The sequence below is a fragment of the Heterocephalus glaber genome, unplaced genomic scaffold, assembly GCF_053883595.1.
Source record: "Heterocephalus glaber isolate CG9 unplaced genomic scaffold, H.glaber_assembly_v1.0 deba00001724, whole genome shotgun sequence".
Taxonomy (NCBI): domain Eukaryota; kingdom Metazoa; phylum Chordata; class Mammalia; order Rodentia; family Bathyergidae; genus Heterocephalus; species Heterocephalus glaber.
Window position 1 is genome coordinate 9,604,120 of NW_028258435.1, and position 19,689 is coordinate 9,623,808.

Consider the following 19,689-nt stretch of genomic DNA (forward strand, 5'->3'; position numbering starts at 1 on the left):
GGTCCGGCCCATTTTTTAATTTTTAGTTTTGAGACAGGCTGTTCCTTAAGTTGCTGAATTGCCCAGGCTGGGCTCAAACTTGCAATTCTCCTGCCTCAGGCTTCCAGAGTGCTGGGATGCCGGCCTGGAATGTGCTCATTTCCGGACTCCACGGTGGCCAGGACATGGTCAGTATTCACACCTTGTTAACTTGTCTCCCTGCCCACCATAAGGGCTGTCTGACCTGGTTCCCCTACCTCATCCCCATGGGCCAGCCACCAGCCCCTCACCAGGTTTAGAGCAGTGTCTGGCTTCAGCCTCCTCTACTGAGAAGTCACCCTTCGACGACTGCATTGTACACTGTTGCAGTCTCCCTCATTGCTTCATGAGGGACCCACACACCGTGACCATCTAGGGACAAAGGACAAACAGACCTCATACTCACCAGAAGCCTGATTTCAGGTGGGCACAGTGACGCATGTCTGTAATCCCAGCACACTGGGAGGCTGAGGCAGGAGGATCACGAGTTCAAGTCCTTCTTGGGGAACTTACCAAGACCCTGTCTCTAAATAAAAAGAAGGCAGGTGTGGTAACATACCTGTGTAATCCCATCATTCAGGAGGCTGAGGCTGGAGGATTGGTGGGAGCTCAAGGCCAGCTACATAGTGAGTTCAAGAACTTCGTAGTGACACCCTGTCTCTAAGTAAATAATAAATAAGCCCGCTTGGGGTGTAGCTTCGTGGCAGAGCACACCTGGGTTTGATCCCCAGTACCACACACACAGCAAAGCATTATTTATGACTTGTGTTTTCTTCTGAGGCAGTCAGGGACCTAAAAGTGGCTCTTCCTCAAAAAAACAGGACTCCTCACTTGCCCCTGGGGATGCCCACTGATAACTAAAGGAGAACAGGGCATGACTTTCGTTCACTGTGTAAAAGTCAAGTCAGGTCCTCCCAGTCCTGTGTAGGGTCTGTCCTGGAGTGGGTGACTCAGGGTTATTAGCCCTGAGTTTACCCGGCCTGTCTTGAGCCCAGACAAGACAGAGGACCAGGGGAAGGACTGTGCAGGGACGACCCGGTGTCCCCTGCAGCCTCTGTCACCTGGACCTTGGTCACCTGGATTCCAGCAGAGCCTCATGTGCCTGCCCCTCCAGCAATACGAAGGTCCCTAAGTCAGGAGGACTTAGCCGCAGTTGTCCAACAGGGCTGCGCTGACCAAGCACCTCCACCCCCATCCCCTCAAGCCAGTGCTCCAGCCCAGGCTCCTAATGTCTCCTCTTCCTTCTTACAGCAGTTTCCTACAAATTCCTGCTTTCCTTTACATTTCCACTATCACTAACCCAAGGCCCCACACAAGCCAGGAATAACAGCAAAATTTGTTTTTTTTTCTTTTTGGTTTTTTTGAGACAGGGTCTCACTGTGTAGTCCAGCCTGGCCGTGAACTCACTATGTAGTCCAGGCTGCCCTGGAATTCACAGCGATCCTCCTGCCTCAGCCTCCAGAGTGCTGAGATCACAGGCATGCACTATCATACCCAGCCTCATAGCAAGTTCTGATAAAGCCAGACTCTGGCTTTTCTCATGAGTTTCCACGTCAACACATTGATGAGAACACATCTTAATCAAATGTGAACTTTTTTTTTGTAGTTGTGGTGATTGAACCCAGGCCTTTGCACTGAGCTCCATCCCCAGCTCTTTATATTCTCTTACCTTTATATTTTGAACAGGGTCTTGCTGAATTTCCCAGGCTGAGCTCCAGCTTGCAGTCCTCCTGCTTCAACCTCCTAGAGTGCTGGGATGAGACACATTCACCGCTGTGCCCTGCCTCCCTCATGAATGTTTCTGAAGTCAAGACCTGACCTTCAGTGGGAGCAAAGCAACGAGTGTAGTTTTTAAAACACCCATCCTCCTAGTTGACCTCAGGAATTGTGGTTCTCAGACTGTCCAAATCAGCAATTTCAAATATGAGCATCTCCTTTTAAGGCCGAACAGACATTGGCAGCTGGGCGTGGTGGCACATGCCCTCGATCCCAGCGCTCAGGAAGTGCCCCATGCAGTCTGGGCTGGCCTCCAGCTCATGGTGATCCTACATAAAAGTGGGAAGAAGAGAGAACACCCCAAACTCACCACTCGGAGTTTTGGCTTTGTTTCTTCAGTACAGCTTTGCACTGAGCTATATCCCCAGCCCTTTTGAGACAAAGTCTTGCTAAGTCACTAAATTGCCCAGGCTAGGCTTGAGTTTAAATCCTCCTGCCTCAGCCTCCTGAGTAGCTGGAATTACAGGTGTGTGCCACCACTTCCAGCTTCATTTTTTATCGTAAATATTTATTTTCTAAAAACAAAAAATGAATACTGTCATTTTTTTATTCCACAATTTTTTCCCTTTTGTGCCTTTACACAAGCCTGATTCAGCCACTCACATAATCACTAGAAATGTAGAGGGAGTTGGGGTGGATAAAGTTGGGGCAGAGATGTCTCCTGGTTGGAAGATAGGGAAGGCTTTATGTTTACTTTTGTCGTTTGGAGACAGGGTTTTGAAATGAAAAAACAAAAGACAAAGCAGAGCCTGACAGTCTCAGGCTTGCCCCTCCTGCTAGACCCATGAAGGTCATTGTGCCCGGAAGATGAACTGCTGAAACACAGCTGCCTGTATCTCCGAGTCTTACAGATAAACTGTAAAAGCAGCATCTGCCTGCACCTTCCTGCCCTGTGCTAGGTTCTGCTTCTGTAAAATTCTGCTTGCTTCCCCACCCTGCCTAAAGAGCAAGATAAAAATGAAAACAAACATAATTAATTGGGCCTCAGACCCTGGAAGGCAACTTCCACTGAGTCTGCTAGCAAATAAACCTGCCTTTCCTTCAACTCTCTGAGCAATGCTCTCTTCCTTGGTCTGCCTGCCCTCTGAGTTGCCAAAACAGTCTCGCTGTGTAGCCCAGGCTGGCCTTGAACTCACAATGATCCTCCTGCCTCAGCCTCCCTAGTGCTGGGATTATGGACATGTGCCCCTGCACCCCACCCACATGGAAATTCTCATAGCTTCTCGGTGAAAGGCACAGAACTCCACAGCTGCACCTGAGGCATGGGAAGGAGGTGGGGTGAGAGTGGAGGCAATGCTGAACAGTCCTCTAGGAGACCTGAAGGCCCAGGCAGTGACATGGAGAATGCCCTGAATCTGCTGGGCACTGCCAAGATGCTGCTAGAGAGCGTGACTCAGGTGCCCAGGCGCAGGTGCAGTGGAGGAAGCTACTCGATTTAACAAGGGCCTGTGATCCCAGCACACTGGGAGGCTGAGGCAGGAGGATCCCTGTTGGAGCACAGCCTGGGCAACTTAGCAAGACCCCATCTCAAGAACTATAAAAAGCTGGGGATGGAGCTCAGGGTGAAGGCCCTGGGGTCAATCCCCAGCCTACAGCGAGGCTGTGTTCTCAGGACAGACCCGGCTTTTCTGTATGAAACTGTGAAGGGAGAAGCACCGGAAGAGACAGACTGGTGTGCCATGGACTCCCGGGACCCTGGGGTGGACGTGGAAGATGGATGCATGAAGAAAAGTCCAAACATTGGAAGACTGAAGACAGATGATCTGGTAAATACAGATGTATCGATTGCTTTGATTTGACAGAAGAAAATTTCACACGATGATTGCAGCTGTAGGTTTTAAGCCATCGTGTGGGGGTCCCCGAGGGCCCTGCATCAAACACTAGAAACCCCTGTGTTGTTTAGGACCCAGATCCCAGTGGGACCCAGCCAAGAGCTCGTGGCTTGTGACGTGAAGTCCCCTTGGCCTGTCCTCTGGGAACTGAGGGTCTCAGAAGTCAGATGATCCTCACCCAGTCCCTTCCCAAGATCTCAGGTTGTTCTTCTGTCTGCTCTCCCATTACTCTGGATGAGAATTAACAGAACTTTTAACTCATCTGTTTATGGCCTTACGGTGCCCCCAAAAGACATCACTTTCATGGAAAGACTGCACCGGGTGAAGGAAGGGACACACAGGTCCCTGAACTCTTACTGCTTCAAAGTCTATAAATGCAACCTGGCACGGAGGAGCTGGCCTGTAGTCCCAGCACTCAAGAGGCTGAGGCAGGAGGATCACTGGAAGTTCGAGGCCAGGCTGGGCTACACTACAGTGAGTTCAAGACCAGCCTCGACTACATAGCAAGACCTGTCTCAAAAAACCAGAAAAAAGAAAAAATCAGTGACAAGAGAATTATCAGCCTATGGAAAGAGCCTTCATAAAGAGACCATTGCCACTCTCGAGAGCCACCTCTGCAGATGGAAATGGGTCTGAAATTAGCAAATGCACACACGTGGACTTTAAGCTACCATTTAATCAGTTTTAAAGACACACAAATTAGAAAAAGGAAGAATGTACACTAAAAATACCTTTCAAACCCAGCAGCACCCAGCCACAGGTTCAGCTGGGGAGCTGGGGAGGCAGGCGTGGCCGCAGTTTGTCCCCTCAGAGTCCCACCACAAGGGACAAGAGCTGATTTATGGACCTGCTGAAAAATAACACTTCTTTAAAAAAATATTTTGGAATCCTAAAAACAGCACAGCCCACAGGAGACTCCCAGGGAGGAGGTGGCCGAGTCGGGACACTTCTGGGGACTGGACCACAGGCGGCCATGGCAGCCGAGGTTTCCAGATGGGGATGAACCTGTGTCCTCGCTGGGGCCTTGCCCTGGGGAGCCAACAACCCCAGCCCACCTGTGGGGTCGGGTACTTTGGCCCACCAGAGGCGGAGTTAACGCCTGGCCCACTCCCTTGCTGTGTTTTGTCCTCTCATGGGGAAGATGGACAGGAACATCTGCAAACCAATTTCTCTAAGAAGTGAACCCACTAGGAGACCAAGCGGAGGCAGTCCGGGAGCCAGGGGAAGAGTGGCCGGTGACACCTTCCATGCCACTCGCCCTCTGGAGATCGAGGTCACATGGCCTGGCTGCTGGGTAACCAGTTCCTCACTGTATTTCCACTTCTTTCTGCAGTAGCAAAACTGGACAAAACTGGGCTGGAGAAGATGGCTGAGTCTCACTGGCTAAGTTTCAGACAGCAGTTTACATGGGTCTGTCTTTAATTATTCTTACAACATAGTCTTGGGCTTTTTGTTTTGCTGTTTTATAAAAGTTGTACTAAAAGAAGAGCTATTATCAGTTTTCAAAGGCAAGACGAATTAGTTGGCATAAAAATGTCTCTAGGTTCTGTTTCATGAAGTTTTCCCAGTGATCTATGGTGCTTGTCAGTTCCTTATTGGGGTCAGCATGTTAAAAATCGATTAAATATTATTTTAAAACATATAAAACGTTATTAAGCAGCCTGCCAACTCAAATGTCATTGGCTGCATCCTTTGTACAAGACCCTCAAAAGCAGCTAACTGGTTGATTATAAGATCATTCCTTTAAAGTATCAATATGGAAGATTTCACTTTTAGTTTTCTTCAGGAAGGAGAGTTATTATAGATTGACTACAGGGTGTGGCAGAAAACCAATGTAGAGATCTCCCACATTCTGATCCTTCCAATTCACATTTCAGAGTGGGTTTCTTTTTTAAAAAATTCAATCTCTAGGCCGGGTGTGGTGGTGCATGCCTGTAATTCCAGCACTTGGGAGGCTGAGACAGGAGGATTGCCAGGGGTTTGAGGCCAGCCTGGGCTACATAGTGAGTTCAAGGCCAGCCTGAACATAGGGAGACCCTGTCTCAAAAAACAAAAAGAAAATAAAATCTTTCCCTGCATCATTACAAGCTTGGGCTGATGCAGACCCACTTTTAGAGGGCAACAGGAACCAAACATTCAGCATGGAGAGACACATGCGCATGAGCACCCCTTCACTGGTGCCTCTAGGTCAAAAGCAACAGCTATGTGAGGCACTGAGGGGCCAGGGTGGACCCTAACTGCCTAAATAAAATCCCTGCTAATACTGGCTTATGCACAGCAACAGGCAGCGCCGTGGAAACAGGAATTCTCTCAAGTAACTTCTCTTTCAGTTAGAATTTGAACTCTTGGCCCAGGTATGCTGGCTCACATCTGATTCCAGCACTCAGGAGGCCAAGGCAGGACTGCTGTGAGTTTGAGGCCATCCTGGATGACACAGTGAGACTCTGTCTCAAAAAAAAGAAAGAAAGGAGTAAGAACTCTTAAAAGCAATTATCTAATAATTATGAACAACTGTTAAGGAAACAAGAGTAAATATAAATGTCCAGATTTGCTTGTGAATATACAAAGTCACAAGCTATGAATTTTAAATAAGGAAGATTTTTTTGTCCTAAAAGTTGAGTCCTTAAATTAAAGTATAGCCTGTGCAACTATTTTATTTATTTATTGGGTTTTTTTGGTACTGGGGATCGAACTTGGGTCCTTGTGCTTGCAGGGCAGACACGGAACCACTGAGCTAAATCCCCGGCCCATGTGCAACTATTTTAATGACAACATTTTACAGGAATTGTTTTCTGTAGTTTAAAATAAAAGGAAGCCGAACTGTTGGAATACAATAAATTTTGAGAAGTTTTCTGGTGATAAACCCTGTCCAGGAAAGTCAGAAATTTATACAATTTCTTGAGACAGAGTCCCAGCATTCAGCCCAGGCTTCCCTTGAGTGCTTCCCTTGAGCTCCTGGAGTGCTGGGTTACAGGTGTGTGTGCTGCGCCTCCTGGCTAGAAACTGACATCTTTGATAGCATGCTTCCCCGATTTTACATAGCAAAGAAACCAAAAAGGCAGAGAAAGTAGAAAGCAAACACATTTTATTTCCAGTAAAGACACTTTCTCTGAAAGCGACACTTAGGGCAGGGACAGTGGGCATGGCATGTGTTCACCCTCCCAGCCTAATACACAAGGGCTTCCTGTTGCCATGACAACCCGCTCTGGGTGCGTGGAAGAGGGGGTCATGCTCAGTGAACCCACCCTGGGCTCCTGCAGACCTCTCTCTGAGGAAGGGAACTTGCCACCCCAGCACCCACGCTGCTTCTCCCCTCACGACTCCGAGCAGTTTGTGAGCCGAGCATATTGAGCACACTGGGAGGCTAAGGCAGGAGGGCCCCAAGTTTGAGCCCAGCTTGGGCAACTGAAGTGAGCCTGTCTCAAAAAAATAACAACAAAGGGGGAGGGGTGTGGCTCACTGTGAAGGTCTTGGGCTGGATCCTCAGTAACACACACATACACAAAGTGGTGTGTGTACAGGTCGGGTGTACGAGTGTCACATATGGTGGGAACCAGTCACAAAGTTTTTAACCCAGTGGGAGGTGCTAGCTGCACATTTTTGAAGCCAATAAATCCTCTTTATCACTCAATATTTTTGAAGTGGAATAACTTTCCCAATGACCCTGAGTTCTAAAGAAAATGCTTATTTTTTGTTTTTTTGGAGACAGAGTCTTGCTATATAGCCCAGGCTGGCCTCAAACTCTCAGTGACCCTCCTGCCCCAGCCTCCTGAGTGCTGGGATTCCAAGTGTGCACCACCATGGCCAGCAAAAATGTTTATTTTAAAAAGAGAATGAGGGGCTGGGGATTTAGCTCAGTGATTTCACTGCCTGCTGCACAAGTGCAGGCAGGGGCCTGAGTTCGATCCCCGGTACCAAAAAAAAAAATAATAATAATAACAAGAGAATGAGCCACTTATAAGGTGGTAACAGCTGAAACATTCCAAGTTAAATGAACTATTATTGTTTCGATGAAATGAAGGGAAGGATAATTATTCTCCCTTGAGTAGTATGTAATGAACCAATGTAACTATGGTGTTGATTGATCACCTCTGGAGTGGTTTCAAGATGTTGGAAGAGTTAAAAAATAATATAAATACATGCCGAACTCTATTTTGTAATCCCAGCACTCAGGAGGCTGAGGCAGGAGGATCACTGTGATTTCCAGGCCAGCCTGGACTACAAAGTGATAGCCTGACTCAAAACAAAAAGAAAAACAAATAGGTGAGGGTGTTTCTAAAGTTCTAAAACAACACACTGCCGTTTTTGGCTGAGCCCTCACGAGTCCTCTTCTTCAAGTGAAATACTGCACAGTCTCAACCAGATCACTTCGTTCTTGGCTCCATTCACAGTTTATTAGTGACCGCAGAGACTCATCATGGACAGGCAATTTGCATTTCATTAAAAATTTTAAGGCAAAAAGAAAATAAATCTACAAAAGATCGGTCAAAGGACAAAGGACAGAGGTGCGCACGGACCGTCCGTCCCTCCTTCCACGTCCCACCTCAAGCTTGCTGTCCACTGCTGTAGCCCCATGGTCACCTGTGAAGGTCCCCTCAGAAGCCAGGGTCCCTGCCAGCTCCGCCCCCTCACCCAACCCTCAACCCTCAGAGGCAGCAGCAATGCTTTCATAGCTTTCATGAGAGAGCGCCGGCGGAGTCTGCCCATCCAACTGTTCCACACCTGCCACTCAGACTCGCTAACTTTCCATTTCCTGACAGCTTTCCTGCTGTTCTCACAGGAATCAGAGCAACAAGAGTAAGACACGATTAGCCAGAGTCACCTTCACTACCAGAAACTGCTGAAAACTTCTGAGTGAGCTACCACTGTTTCCTACTTTCTCTGAATTCTATATCACTTTGTTTTTTGAGACAGGGTCTCCCTGTGCTGTGCAGGCTGGCCTGGAACTCACCGCAATCCTCCTGCCTCAGCCTCCCAAGTGCTGGGATTACAGGTGCGCCACCATGCCTGCCTGAATTCTATTTAACTTACGCTTGATAAATTTCACTGAAAAGTCTGAAGTATTACCAAGTCCTTAAACTTTTATGCCTCACGTGGCTGTCTGATGCAGAAAGGGAACGTTCTGCCACTTGCTGCAGGTCAGCTGGCCTTATCTTCTCTTTTTTAAGAAAATAAGCTTAAAATGTCACTTCACCTCCCTTTAATTATGCTTAAAATTCTCCCTGGTAGGGCTGTCTGACTGCTAAAAGGTAATTAAGCTCTCCAGCGAAACCAGCTATCTATAATTTGGCAACCCAAACTGTAGACATTCATTATGAATTTTACCTTATTTTGGAGGTTTTTTTGAGACAGGTTCTTGCTATGCAGGCCAGACTGGCCTCAAACTTCCCGAGATCCTCCTGCCTCAGCCTCCGGGCTGCTGGTATGACAGGCGTGCGCCACCATGCCCGACTGGCTATGAATTTTAGCCATTTGAGATACTTTTAAGAAAACGCTTCAAATACTGAGATGTTTATTGCATTTTTAAAAAAGTCTCCACAATCTTAAATATCCTGTTTCAAATTCTTCCTAAATCCCTTTACAGCACACAACATGGAATACTGAAACAGCCTTCTCACGCCATTCCACCTGAAAAGACCACCGAGGAATGATATTTTCGGAAATAGAGGGTTTAAGGCAAGACACTCGTCTGGAAGAGCTAATCCATCGCAGTCACTGCACTGGCACGGTCCGTCTCTGCCTCGTCGGTGCAGGTACATTCAGCAGCCACTCACAGGGCCCTGGGGAGAGGGACACTGAGTAAGGCGAGGCCTGGCAGGCAGGAGGCAGTGCTCAGGACCCTCGGAAATCCAAGGGCTGCACAGAGACCGGTCTGACACAGTGAGCCTCCTCACTGCCTCGGTGGCCAGAGTCTGCAGGCCCCACCCGGGGCCTGGCTGCTGATGCTGTTTGTCGTGGAGAAGCTGTTCGGCCCTGGGGAACCGTCTCTGTCCTCAGACTTTTTGTAAGGTGACGGCTGGAGGTCTGCATGTGCCATCTCTCTCCTTCGAGGTTTTTTCACTGGCAGCAATAATAAAACTAAGATTCCACAAATGTGAAGGCAGTAATACCAGGAGCTAAGAGAAAAAAGGAAAACAGTTTCTCAATTTCTTTTGTTGAGACAAGTCTCGCTTGAACTTTCGATGATCCCCCTGCCTCAGCCTCCCAAGTGCTGGGATCCAGGTGTGCACCTCGGTGCCTAGGTTAGTTTATTAAATTCTGATAGTAATCCATAATACCTGCACATGTGTCCACACACCACAGGCCCCCTTGGGGAGTACTTATTCACTACTCTTCTATCTTTCCCCTCAGGAAGCAGAACTCCACTGTGTAGCTGGGGATATTTGCTTATTTTTAATTTGGGGTGTTTTTTTTGAGACAGTCTCACTACGTAGCCCAGGCTGGCCCTGACAGGCACACACTAAGCCTGGCACTGTGGGATTTATAAAGCACTGTCTCCAGCCAGCTGCTGGTGAGCTAGACTAAAGTGTCACCACCTTCTGTAAGGGCCCCAGGGCCACGGCTACTGAGGACGGAGACCAAGGGTGCTTATTACGGCAGCTCTTGTCCTGCCTGCTGGCTCTGGACAGCAAGGCTCCCAGCTGACCCTGCCTGAGACTGGGTTGGCGCAGTGCCTGTCACACACAGCTCAGCGTGGGCCGGGCAGGCCAGGTCAGTCCTGGGAGACGGGGCTGCTCGGCTCAGGTGAAAAAGTGTAAGGCATAGGAGGCTAAGGTACTATTTTTCTTTCAAATTTTGGATTTTCTTTCAAAAATACTATTCGCCCAGGCATGGGGGTGCACACCTGTCATCCCAGCACTCTGGAGGCTGAGGCAGGACGATGGCCACCTGCTGGAGGCCAGCCTGGACTGCACACTAGCATTCTTGCCACTGATGACTGTGAGAGAAACGCTCACCTGTAAAAGGTGAGGGACGGCTTCACAGACAGGAGCACGAAGGGCACAACTGTGTAGCTGACCACTATCTGCGTCACCGTCCATGTGACGATGTCGTAACACAGCTTGAGCTGGGGCGGCTCCGTGAAGTAATGTCGGAAGTTGGTTCTCATCTGAAACACAGGGCAGAGCAGACTTGCTGTCTCCACAGTAACCTCTCTCCACATCACAGTGGTGACATCAGCAATTCTGAGGGTGTGGAAGGACACTCCCGTGCACAGCTGGTGGGGCCCACACTGCAGGAAAGGCTTGCACATGCATGGAGCGTGTATGTTCACGCACGCACATGTGTGATGGGTGGAAGATGCAAACTGGTGAATCTGGGCCCAGGGCCTTAAGAGCTTATTGTGACTTTTTGTAGTTTTGTGTGTTTTTTTGTTTGTTTTTTGAGACAGTCTCTATATAGCCAGGTTGGCCTAGAACTTGCAGCAATCCTTCTGCCTCAGCCTCCTGAGTACTGAAATGACAGGTATGTGCCACCATGCCCAGCCAAGGCAGGTGACACTGTGCAAGTGCCTCTGTGTGCTGGCCACATGCCCCCACCACCGGCCCCACATGGTGCACGCTTAGCTCTCATACTCACAGCCCGGGCTGCAACAGTCATGAGCACGCCCGTGAGGAAGGTCAGGTAGTAGCCGGGGTACACGCCATGCCAGATGGCGGACAGGAAGAAGGTCTGGATGGTGGGGCTGAAGGATGCTCGCTCGTAACACACCCTGGAGGCAGGGAAGACAGCAGAGTGAGCACCGGCTCTGGGCCAGGCTGCTCTCTGTCCTCTGGCAGCAGTGGGTGGGCAGAGGAGCCTGCCCCCAGCACCAGCCACAACTCTGGCTACAGTCCTGGGGCTGAGCTATTAAGGGTCACATTCAGCAAGAGGAAATTGAATTCCAATTCCTTCCTGGCACACAAAATCACTAAAACACTCATTTTTAGTGTTTGAGAGTCTATACAATTTACAGAAATAAATTTTAATGGATATTAAGGTTTGATTTTTACTCTGCCTTATTTTAATACTTTCTTTGAAAACCCTAGGAACTTTTTCCCCCTTTTTGGTTTTTTTGAGACAGGGTCTTGCTATGCAGTCCAGGTTGGACCTTGAACTTGCAGGAATCCTCCTGCCTCAGCCTCCCGGAGTACGAGGATTCCAAGCATGTGCCACCAGACCTGGCTACAACCCAATCTCTAGCAGAGGAGAGGACAGCAGCAGGGCACGCTGGCAGTGGTCTGAAGGAGGCTGAGGGTACAGGTCAGGACACACCTTTTGAGCCACTGCGCCGTCTGGATGTTCCAGTTATCCAAGAACATCTTGAAACTGGTTGACATCTGAAAAACAAAGGACTCTTCCTCTTTGGCCAACAGAATAAGGGAACTTTAGCTAGAAGTCCTAATGCTTTACTGTGCCAGAAATTAAAACTCTTCTTAGACGAGAAACCCAAAGTATAAATAAATGAAAGCAAAGTTAAAGACAGAAACCGGGAGCAAGATCTCTCGCAAATGAGAAGGGGACCGAGAGGTGGAGGGTGGGGAGGGCAGGGGACATAACAAGAATTGGGGTGTTATGCACCCCACCAGCTGAATGCGATCACTATGAACTGCAAACAGGCACTGATAAAAGTTTTGAAAAGAGAAGAAAACCTAAAAAGTACTTCACATTGATAGAAGTTTTTCCTTTTTTTGAGACAGGGTCTCAGTATGTAGTTCAGGCTGGCTATGGGTGATCCTCCTGCCTCAGCCAAGTGCTGGGATTACAGGCCTGCAGCACCACGCCTGGCTCATTTCTGTTTCTTTAAAACCGTTTTTCTGACACGGTAACACCCTTGCATAGGGAGTTTATTTCCTGTTGGGACAGCAGAAGATAAATGACCGCCACACTTTCTCTGGTTCAGGGTGTTGCAAGGCGGCTGGACAGTCCTGCTAGACCCTGCGTGGCCTGGCAATGGCCGGCCCTCCCGCCGGGGGCAGGCTGGTCTCCAGCGAGGTCTCTGAGCTCTGCCTTCGTCCTTCGAGCAGCGGCCCTGGCACCCCTCAGGTCCCTGGGTAGTGGGAATCAGGGGTCCCCCAGCCCCCCCTGGGAAGGCCACGTGCATTCTCCGTCAGGCCCCAGGACGGCCAGCGGGACTCACTGACCTCTATCTGCCGGATCCTCAGGTTGGACACCAGGTCCCAGCGTGCCTCCCCGTTCCCGTCGTACCCCCGGAAGCCAAAGCCCGCAGCGTTATTGATGGCGTCAGCTAAGCAGGGGAAGAAGGGACAGGACTGAGGACCCGCGCGGCCCACCGTCGCTCCCAAAGGCGGTGCTGTGGCTGTGACATCTGGGAGCCTCAGCCCCGCTGGTCCAGATCTGGAGTCCCCAGGCCCGGGGTGGGGGGCTTCGGGAGGAGGCTGATGGGGCGCAGCTGCGCCTACAGGAAGGACAGGGCCAGAGAGAAGGGCGGGGCCAGTGGGCCCCTCCCCTCCCTCCCCTCCCTCCCCTCCCCTTCCTGTCCCCCAAGCCGCGAGCGAGCGCTCTGCTCCCTGAACCTGTGGGCCGCCCTGCCCTGCAGCAGCCAACCATGGACTGCAGCGTCTATAAACTGCCAAAATGAACCTCTCCTCCTTTAATCTGAAGGTATCAGTGATGAGAAGAGGAACTAAGACACAGTCCCCCATTCGACCTTTATCATAAATAAGAACACGTGGGGAGGCATGTGAGCTCGCTTTCCTGAATCACCAGAGCCCTCGCTGCCAAGTCTCCAGCTGTTCCCCACCCGATGTGGCACTGGCGCAACGCAGTACCTTCGCTTTGCTCAGTGAAGCGTCTGCCCCCAATGAACCCTTCCCCCAGGCGGCTGGAAAAGCCCTTCGGCCTATGCTGGTTGTGCCGGGACAAAGAATGAAGAAGCCAAAACCCACCAGAAGCCCAGCACAGTAGCAAACATCTTCAGACTGTTTTACTCTGTTAGTGTTCTTTACTATCACACAGGGCTCTAGAATGATCAGACCCTAAGGAAGAGGAGTGAACACGCAGTTGTTCCTGTGCTGGTGAACTAGGCCAGCAGCCATCGGCCAAATGACTTGAGCTCGAAGTCACAGCAGTGCTCACGTCTAACAGAATCTGAAGTAAAACCTGTTACTAACGCCGCACACCCACGGGACCTCCATGAGGTCTCCACGGTCACCGACTCCCTTGCACCCCATCCATCCCGGCCTCCTGCAGTGTGCTAACTACCTGCTCAGGCCCGAGAGGATCGACCCGGGGAATGCCACGCGGGAAGTCAAACCGGAAGTCACCTTTCACACCCAGTCTCCTGGGTCCCAGACCCTCGGGCAGCTGTGCCCTAGCTGAGCTCCACAGTGCTCCTTGGTGCAGAGGTGAATTCAAATTCGGCTGCCTGTGGTGTAGCCCAGGCTGGCCCTGAACTCAGCAACCCTCCTGCCTCAGTCTCCCAAGTGGTGGAATTATAGGCGTTCACCACCACATCCAACTCATTCATGGATTCTTACCACATAACACAGCAGGCTTTGATTCAGTTTTAGGGTTATTTTTACACACTGAGCTGTGGGGGGTTGCTTCTTCTACACGTAAGTCTTTAACTGGACATCCTCCAGAGGGCGCTCATGAGCCAGAGGGCGGTGGTGCTGGCCGGCAGCGCCCCTACTGGGGACGCTGAAACAGGCGAATCCCTGAGCCCAGGAGTTCAAGGCCAGCCTGGCCAACACAGGGAGTTCCCACCACAAAAATTAACAGCAGCAAGACAACTGCGGGGGCTCTCACAGCCACTTCGAAGGGAGACAACCCACACACAGCAGAGGTCACTTACCTAAGGTCCAGGCAAAGTAGTACTTGGGCCGAGCGGCCAGCAGAGACACGTACAGATAGGCCACCCTGGTCGGCCAGGAGGCCGTGGCCCGGAACTGCTCGTCGATGTTGTAGTCCACGGGCAGTGCACTGCAGACGGTCAGGTGCACCAGCAGGGACAGCACACACACCAGCAGCTTCTGCGTCACGGCCGCCTGCGGGCAGGCGGGGTCACTGTCAGCTGTGACGGGCACCCACCGGCTGCCCTTCCACGGTTCGCCGTGTTGAGAAGACATAAGGTCCGCACTCTTTGTGTGGGGTTGGTGCATAGATTCAACACATCCATCGTATATGTGCCTTTATCCCCCTCCACCCGCTCTGAGAAAGATCCATCTCCCTACTTCCTATTATCTATCTTTTATTTTGCTCTTTATAAATGGGGCTTCTCTTTTTCTTTTTCCTTTTCTTTTGGTACTGGGGATCGAACTCGGGTCCTTGCACTTGCGAGGCAGGCGGCGGAACCACTGAGCTAAATCCCGGCCCGGGGCTTCTCGTATAAGGGAAACCATGTGATATTTGAGCTTGTGTGTCTGATTTATTTCACTGGACGTTATGGTCTCAAAGTGCATTCATTTTCCTACAAATGACTCAAGTTTATCCTTCTTTATGGCAGTGTAGCATTCCACTGTGTGTAAATACCGCCCTTTCTTTGTATCTGTTGATGGACATTCAGGCCACTTCCAAGACGTATGGTACGCGTGGGTCACTGTAGCAGTCTCTAACTCTCTCAGGGAGATAACAGGAGAATCCCTTCCCGTGCTTTTTAGGCACTGCCCTAGATGCATCTTCCTGTATGTAGCATCAGCCCCCAAACCCTCCTGGCCGAAGAATAAATACGTAAAACTCAGGAGCCTCAGTGCACTGGCACCTCGCTCTCCAGGCTGGATCACACAGCACAGGCAAGAAGAGCCTGGGCACTTGGCTGGCTCAACCCCGGGCGGAGGGACTGCTTGGTACTCCACACGACACAGCATTATATTCTTCAAGGACTCAGTTTCTAAATACCTCCCCCACCACGGTACTGGGGATTGAACCCAGAGCCTTTGCAGTGAGCGACATCCCAGCCCTTTCTCATTTTTTACTTTGAGGCAGGGTCTCACTAAGTCACTAAATTCCCCAGGCGGAGCTCAATCTCCTCCTGCCTCAGTCTCCCAGAGTGCTGAGATTTCAGGCGAGGACCACCGTGCCCCACTGCTGGTCCTTAGTCATGTTTGCACTTTTAGTGTGCAGCACTAGGAGAGAGTGTGGAGTTGGTATCCTGGAAAGACAGCTGGGGAAATTCTGCGTGTGAACGCAAATAGCTAGGAGCGAGAAAGGCGCGGCCAGGAAGGCTGGGAAGCGTGCACGCACATGCGCACACGCACCTTTGGGGAAGGATCTGCTCGCTCCCACGGCGCCGCCTCCTTCCCGCTGTGCCCCGGCTGTGCCCTGTGGTGCGCCCGGCCCTCGATGAACGTGACGTAGTCCTTGTAGGAGCACAGTGGGCCTGCCAGGATGCCCATGAAGTTACAAGTGTAGCTCACGTACTCCAGGAGGCTGGGCATGCGCCTGCAACAGAGACCGCAGCTCAGGGCCCGGGACAAGCGGGCGTGGTGGGGCGTGCCTGTAACCCCAGTGCTGGGGAAGCCAAAGCAGGTGGATTGCAAGTTCAAATCCAGCCTGAGCAACTCAGCAAAATCCTGTCTCAAAAACAGAAAATGAAAGAGGGGGAGGGGATGTAGCTCAGTGCGAAGCCCCGGCTTCAATCCCCAGTACTGCCCCCTCACCAAAGATAGAAAGTTGCACCAAATAACCAATCGTGTGCCCGTTAAACTCCAGGGCCCAAGCACACAGCAGTGAACAAAAGAGGAGGGAAATTCTGCGGCAGGGAGCTCACAGAGGATGCTAGGGGGGCGCCTCTTGGGAAGGCCTGGGTGGGCTGGGGAGGGACTGGTGACCAGGATCTGGGCAGAGGCAAAGACGAACACAGGGCGCTGCATGGGGATGGCCCCGCCATGCAGGTCGGAGCAGGAGGAAAAGTGGGGCTGGGGCCGTCCTATGGGGCTGCATAACAGCCATGGTAGGAACTGTGCGTTTTATTCTGAATGAGATGAAACGCCACAGTAAGGCTTCTTGTATTTTGAGACAGGGTTTCGCTACGTCACTGAGCTGGCCTTGAACTTTCTATGTAGCCCAGGCTGGCCTTGAACTCGAGATCCTCCTGCCTCAGCTTCCTGAGTGCTGCGATGACAGGTGTGTGCCTCCACACCTGGCTCAAAACCTTTTTGACTCCTCTGTCCTGAATTCCATCCAGATGGCACACGGCATCGCAAGTTTATCAAGCATGCAAGAGATAGGTAAAAATGGCTCACAGCATAAAAGACCACGCAGGCTACATGTGTGGCCAATGGGTGGACCGTGTGTGTGTTTATTCTTCTAAACCAGCTCCCTTAACCGAGTCTGCCGTCCCTATCTGCTGCCCACTGTCCCTCCTGGGGATGCAGCTCACAGCCCCGAGCTCCTCTCCAGCTGTGTGCACACTCCCAGAGGAGCTGAGAGCACTTCAGAGTATGGGCCATGAGTCTGACTTTTAAATGGCTAAAGAACACCCCAAGGCTCCCAGCTGCCCTCTTCCACTGCCCATGTAAACACCTCACTGAATTGTCTATGTTTCCCAGGGTTACTTTTCTACACATCAGCGTGCCGAGTGGTCTCCTGGTCTCCTCCTCTTCAGCACTGCCTGGCATGTGGGGTGACTGGAAGGACAAAGGAGCCCCTTGTCCTACAGACACTGGCCCCACTCTGAACACCAAGATTTCCAGGCCCAAAACGAGGTCAGATTACATGGCTTGGCCCAATCTTACCAAGTAAATGATGTATCAAACTTTGCAAGGACACAAAATCATTCTTTTATATTTTGTTTTTTTCACACAGGGTCTCGCTAGGTAGTCCAGGCTGGCCTTGAACTCACCATGTAGCCCAGGCTGGTCTCAAACTGGCAGTGATCCTCCTGCCTCAGCCTCCCAAGTGCTGGAATGACAGGTGTGAGCCACCACAGTTGGCTCAAAAATAGAGTATCTTTAAAGACGGGGAAAATCTAAGAAAAGTCCCAAGACCTGCTGGCTGGGATCCAGGTCTGAGTATGGTTGCAGTGTCCTTCTCCTAGCAGCTGTGTGGTTATCAGTCCTGTATTTAGAAACAAGGTACTCAAAGGAGAGGTTTCTTTAAGGGTAACGAGTATCTGATCTCTGTATCAGAGGGAGGCCGAGTTCCTACATAAATGGGGAGATCTTGCCTCGGAATGGGCCCCTTGATCACAACAGTGCTGACTGAGTAGTCATCTGTTACTTCACAACAGGGTCTGTAGGCGGCATCAGTGCTCTCCGTCCTGGCCAAGAGCTCCACAGGCAAGTCTGTTCCAGGGCCACTGTCACTGCCGTTTCTTCCCAGCAGACACAAGACCTCCGAGTCGGAGCAGAACTCTGACAGACCGGCAGCTCACAGGGGGTACCCTATGTACAATACCACAGGCAAGATTCTGGGGTCCCCACAAGGGACGCCCCACCTCGCACAGCAAGATTTGGTAGCCAAGGAGTGGTGACATGAAGCTGGCGCCTATAATCCCAGCACAGGGGAGGCTAGACGGGAGGTTCGCCATGAGTACAAGGCCTGCCTGCACTACAAACAGTGAGATGGTCACAAAAAACTCAACAAGACCTGGCGGCAAGAGGTCTGCAGAGCAAGGCCTGGGGTCACAAGCTGAACCAAAGAGGACTTCACTGTGTGGGGTGGGCAATGTGCATCCCAGATAGAGGGCAGGGCGACAGCAGCACGGAACAGCGACACCTACCTCACGGCGAGCCCTCGCTGGGATGGGGTCAGGTCTTCATCCTTCCGAAACATCCCTGTAAGTCGAGAAAGGGGAGTCCTGAGAGCGAGGTTCTGCCGCGCCAGCACTGGGAACCAAACCTAGGGCCTTCGCACTGAGCTCCATCCCTGCATCTCCTTTCGTTGTTTTTTATCTTATTATCCCCACATCTTCCGGTTTTTATTTTATTTTTATCTCACTAAGTTGCTGAGTTGCCCAGGCTGGGCTCCAGTTTGCAGTCCTCCTGCCTCAGCCCCCCAGAGTGCTGGGATCACAGGTGTGCGTCAACACACCTGGCTGCTGGTAGTTTTCTAAATTCACAAATTTCTTTTCCTTAACAGTAAATGCTATACTTTTCAAAAATAGGTATTACAGGTTTTTGAGTTCTGGGAGATTTAAATGACTAAACTCCAGTACTGTGGACTACAAGCTCAGTGTGAAGTGAGGGCAGGCCGCCTCCTCCTGCGTGGCTCTGAGAGTGGGCACTGAACTTGGGTGTCACACCCTGCATGTCTACACCTTCTCCTCCCAGGCAGGAGGTGGTGACCAAAGCCACGTGCTGGCTTTCTTTAGCCATGTGCAACAGTCACTCTTTTCTGTAATTTATATGCACATAAAACAGAGAAGAAAACTATTAGTGCCTCAAAATGTCCCCAGAAGCCAGGTGTGGCGGCACACCCCTGTCATCTCTGCACTCGGAGGCTGGGGCGGGAGGATCAGGATCGCCATGAGTTCAAGGCCACCCTGGGCTACATATTGAGTTCAATTAGCAAGACCCTGTCTCAAAAAAAAAAAAAAAAAAAAAAGTGCCCCAGGAACTGTTCTAGGGGTTGAAGAAAAATAAATTCTCTCCTTTTTGGCACTTGTAATTCTAGAGTAGGGAAAGAATATAAGTAAACAAACGAGCACCAGAGGAATTCGAATCATCTGTAAACCTGTGTGACACAACACCCTCAGCCCCACCCTAGGCCACGGGTCAGGGTGTGACCTGAAGTTCACCACGGTCATCACAGTCTTTCACACAGCACAAAAGAAACCCACGTCCGGGCAGCCAGGCACTGGGAGGCACTGCCCCTCTCGGGTGCAGCAGAAGGGCAGCACTTGAGAAGGGCACTCGGCCCCCAGAGTGGACAGGGACACGGCCTCCTTACCCTTCTCTGTGCTGTTCCAGCTCCCCGGGTTGGGGGGGCATGTGTCCACTCGCTGTAATCAGAAGGAAGCAAAACCCACTTAAAGAAGAGGGGCGGATACAACTTCCTAACAAGCCCACTGAGAGGACACAAGGACCCCATTCTTCTCTTCCACTCCCTGTTACTGTTTCTCTCAGGCTTCCTGCTGTGAGCTTTGCTACATATAAAATGCCGCTGCTTTCTACAGGGTCCA

At 50.9% G+C, this 19,689-nt stretch overlaps 1 protein-coding gene and 1 long non-coding RNA gene across 3 annotated transcripts in view; one reads left to right on the plus strand and one right to left on the minus strand.

Moving 5' to 3' along the window:
* The first annotated feature begins 24 nt into the window (after positions 1 to 24).
* LOC147821653 (uncharacterized) lies at positions 25 to 9,364 on the plus strand. The gene is made up of 3 exons (XR_015446740.1): positions 25 to 167; positions 8,541 to 8,619; positions 9,211 to 9,364. It is a non-coding gene; the product is annotated as an uncharacterized LOC147821653 (long non-coding RNA).
* Mboat2 (membrane bound glycerophospholipid O-acyltransferase 2) overlaps positions 9,122 to 19,689 on the minus strand; it is a 43,065-nt gene continuing 32,497 nt past the window's right edge. For both annotated transcript variants that reach the window (XM_004868306.3, XM_087199641.1), the window contains 8 exons: positions 18,289 to 18,343; positions 15,824 to 16,007; positions 14,422 to 14,614; positions 12,749 to 12,852; positions 11,880 to 11,944; positions 11,205 to 11,337; positions 10,583 to 10,734; positions 9,122 to 9,742 (listed from right to left, as the gene is read on the minus strand). In XM_004868306.3, the coding sequence (XP_004868363.1) occupies positions 9,517 to 9,742; positions 10,583 to 10,734; positions 11,205 to 11,337; positions 11,880 to 11,944; positions 12,749 to 12,852; positions 14,422 to 14,614; positions 15,824 to 16,007; positions 18,289 to 18,343 (1,112 nt within the window). In that variant the 3' untranslated portion in view covers positions 9,122 to 9,516. The remainder of the gene's footprint in view (positions 9,743 to 10,582; positions 10,735 to 11,204; positions 11,338 to 11,879; positions 11,945 to 12,748; positions 12,853 to 14,421; positions 14,615 to 15,823; positions 16,008 to 18,288; positions 18,344 to 19,689) is intronic.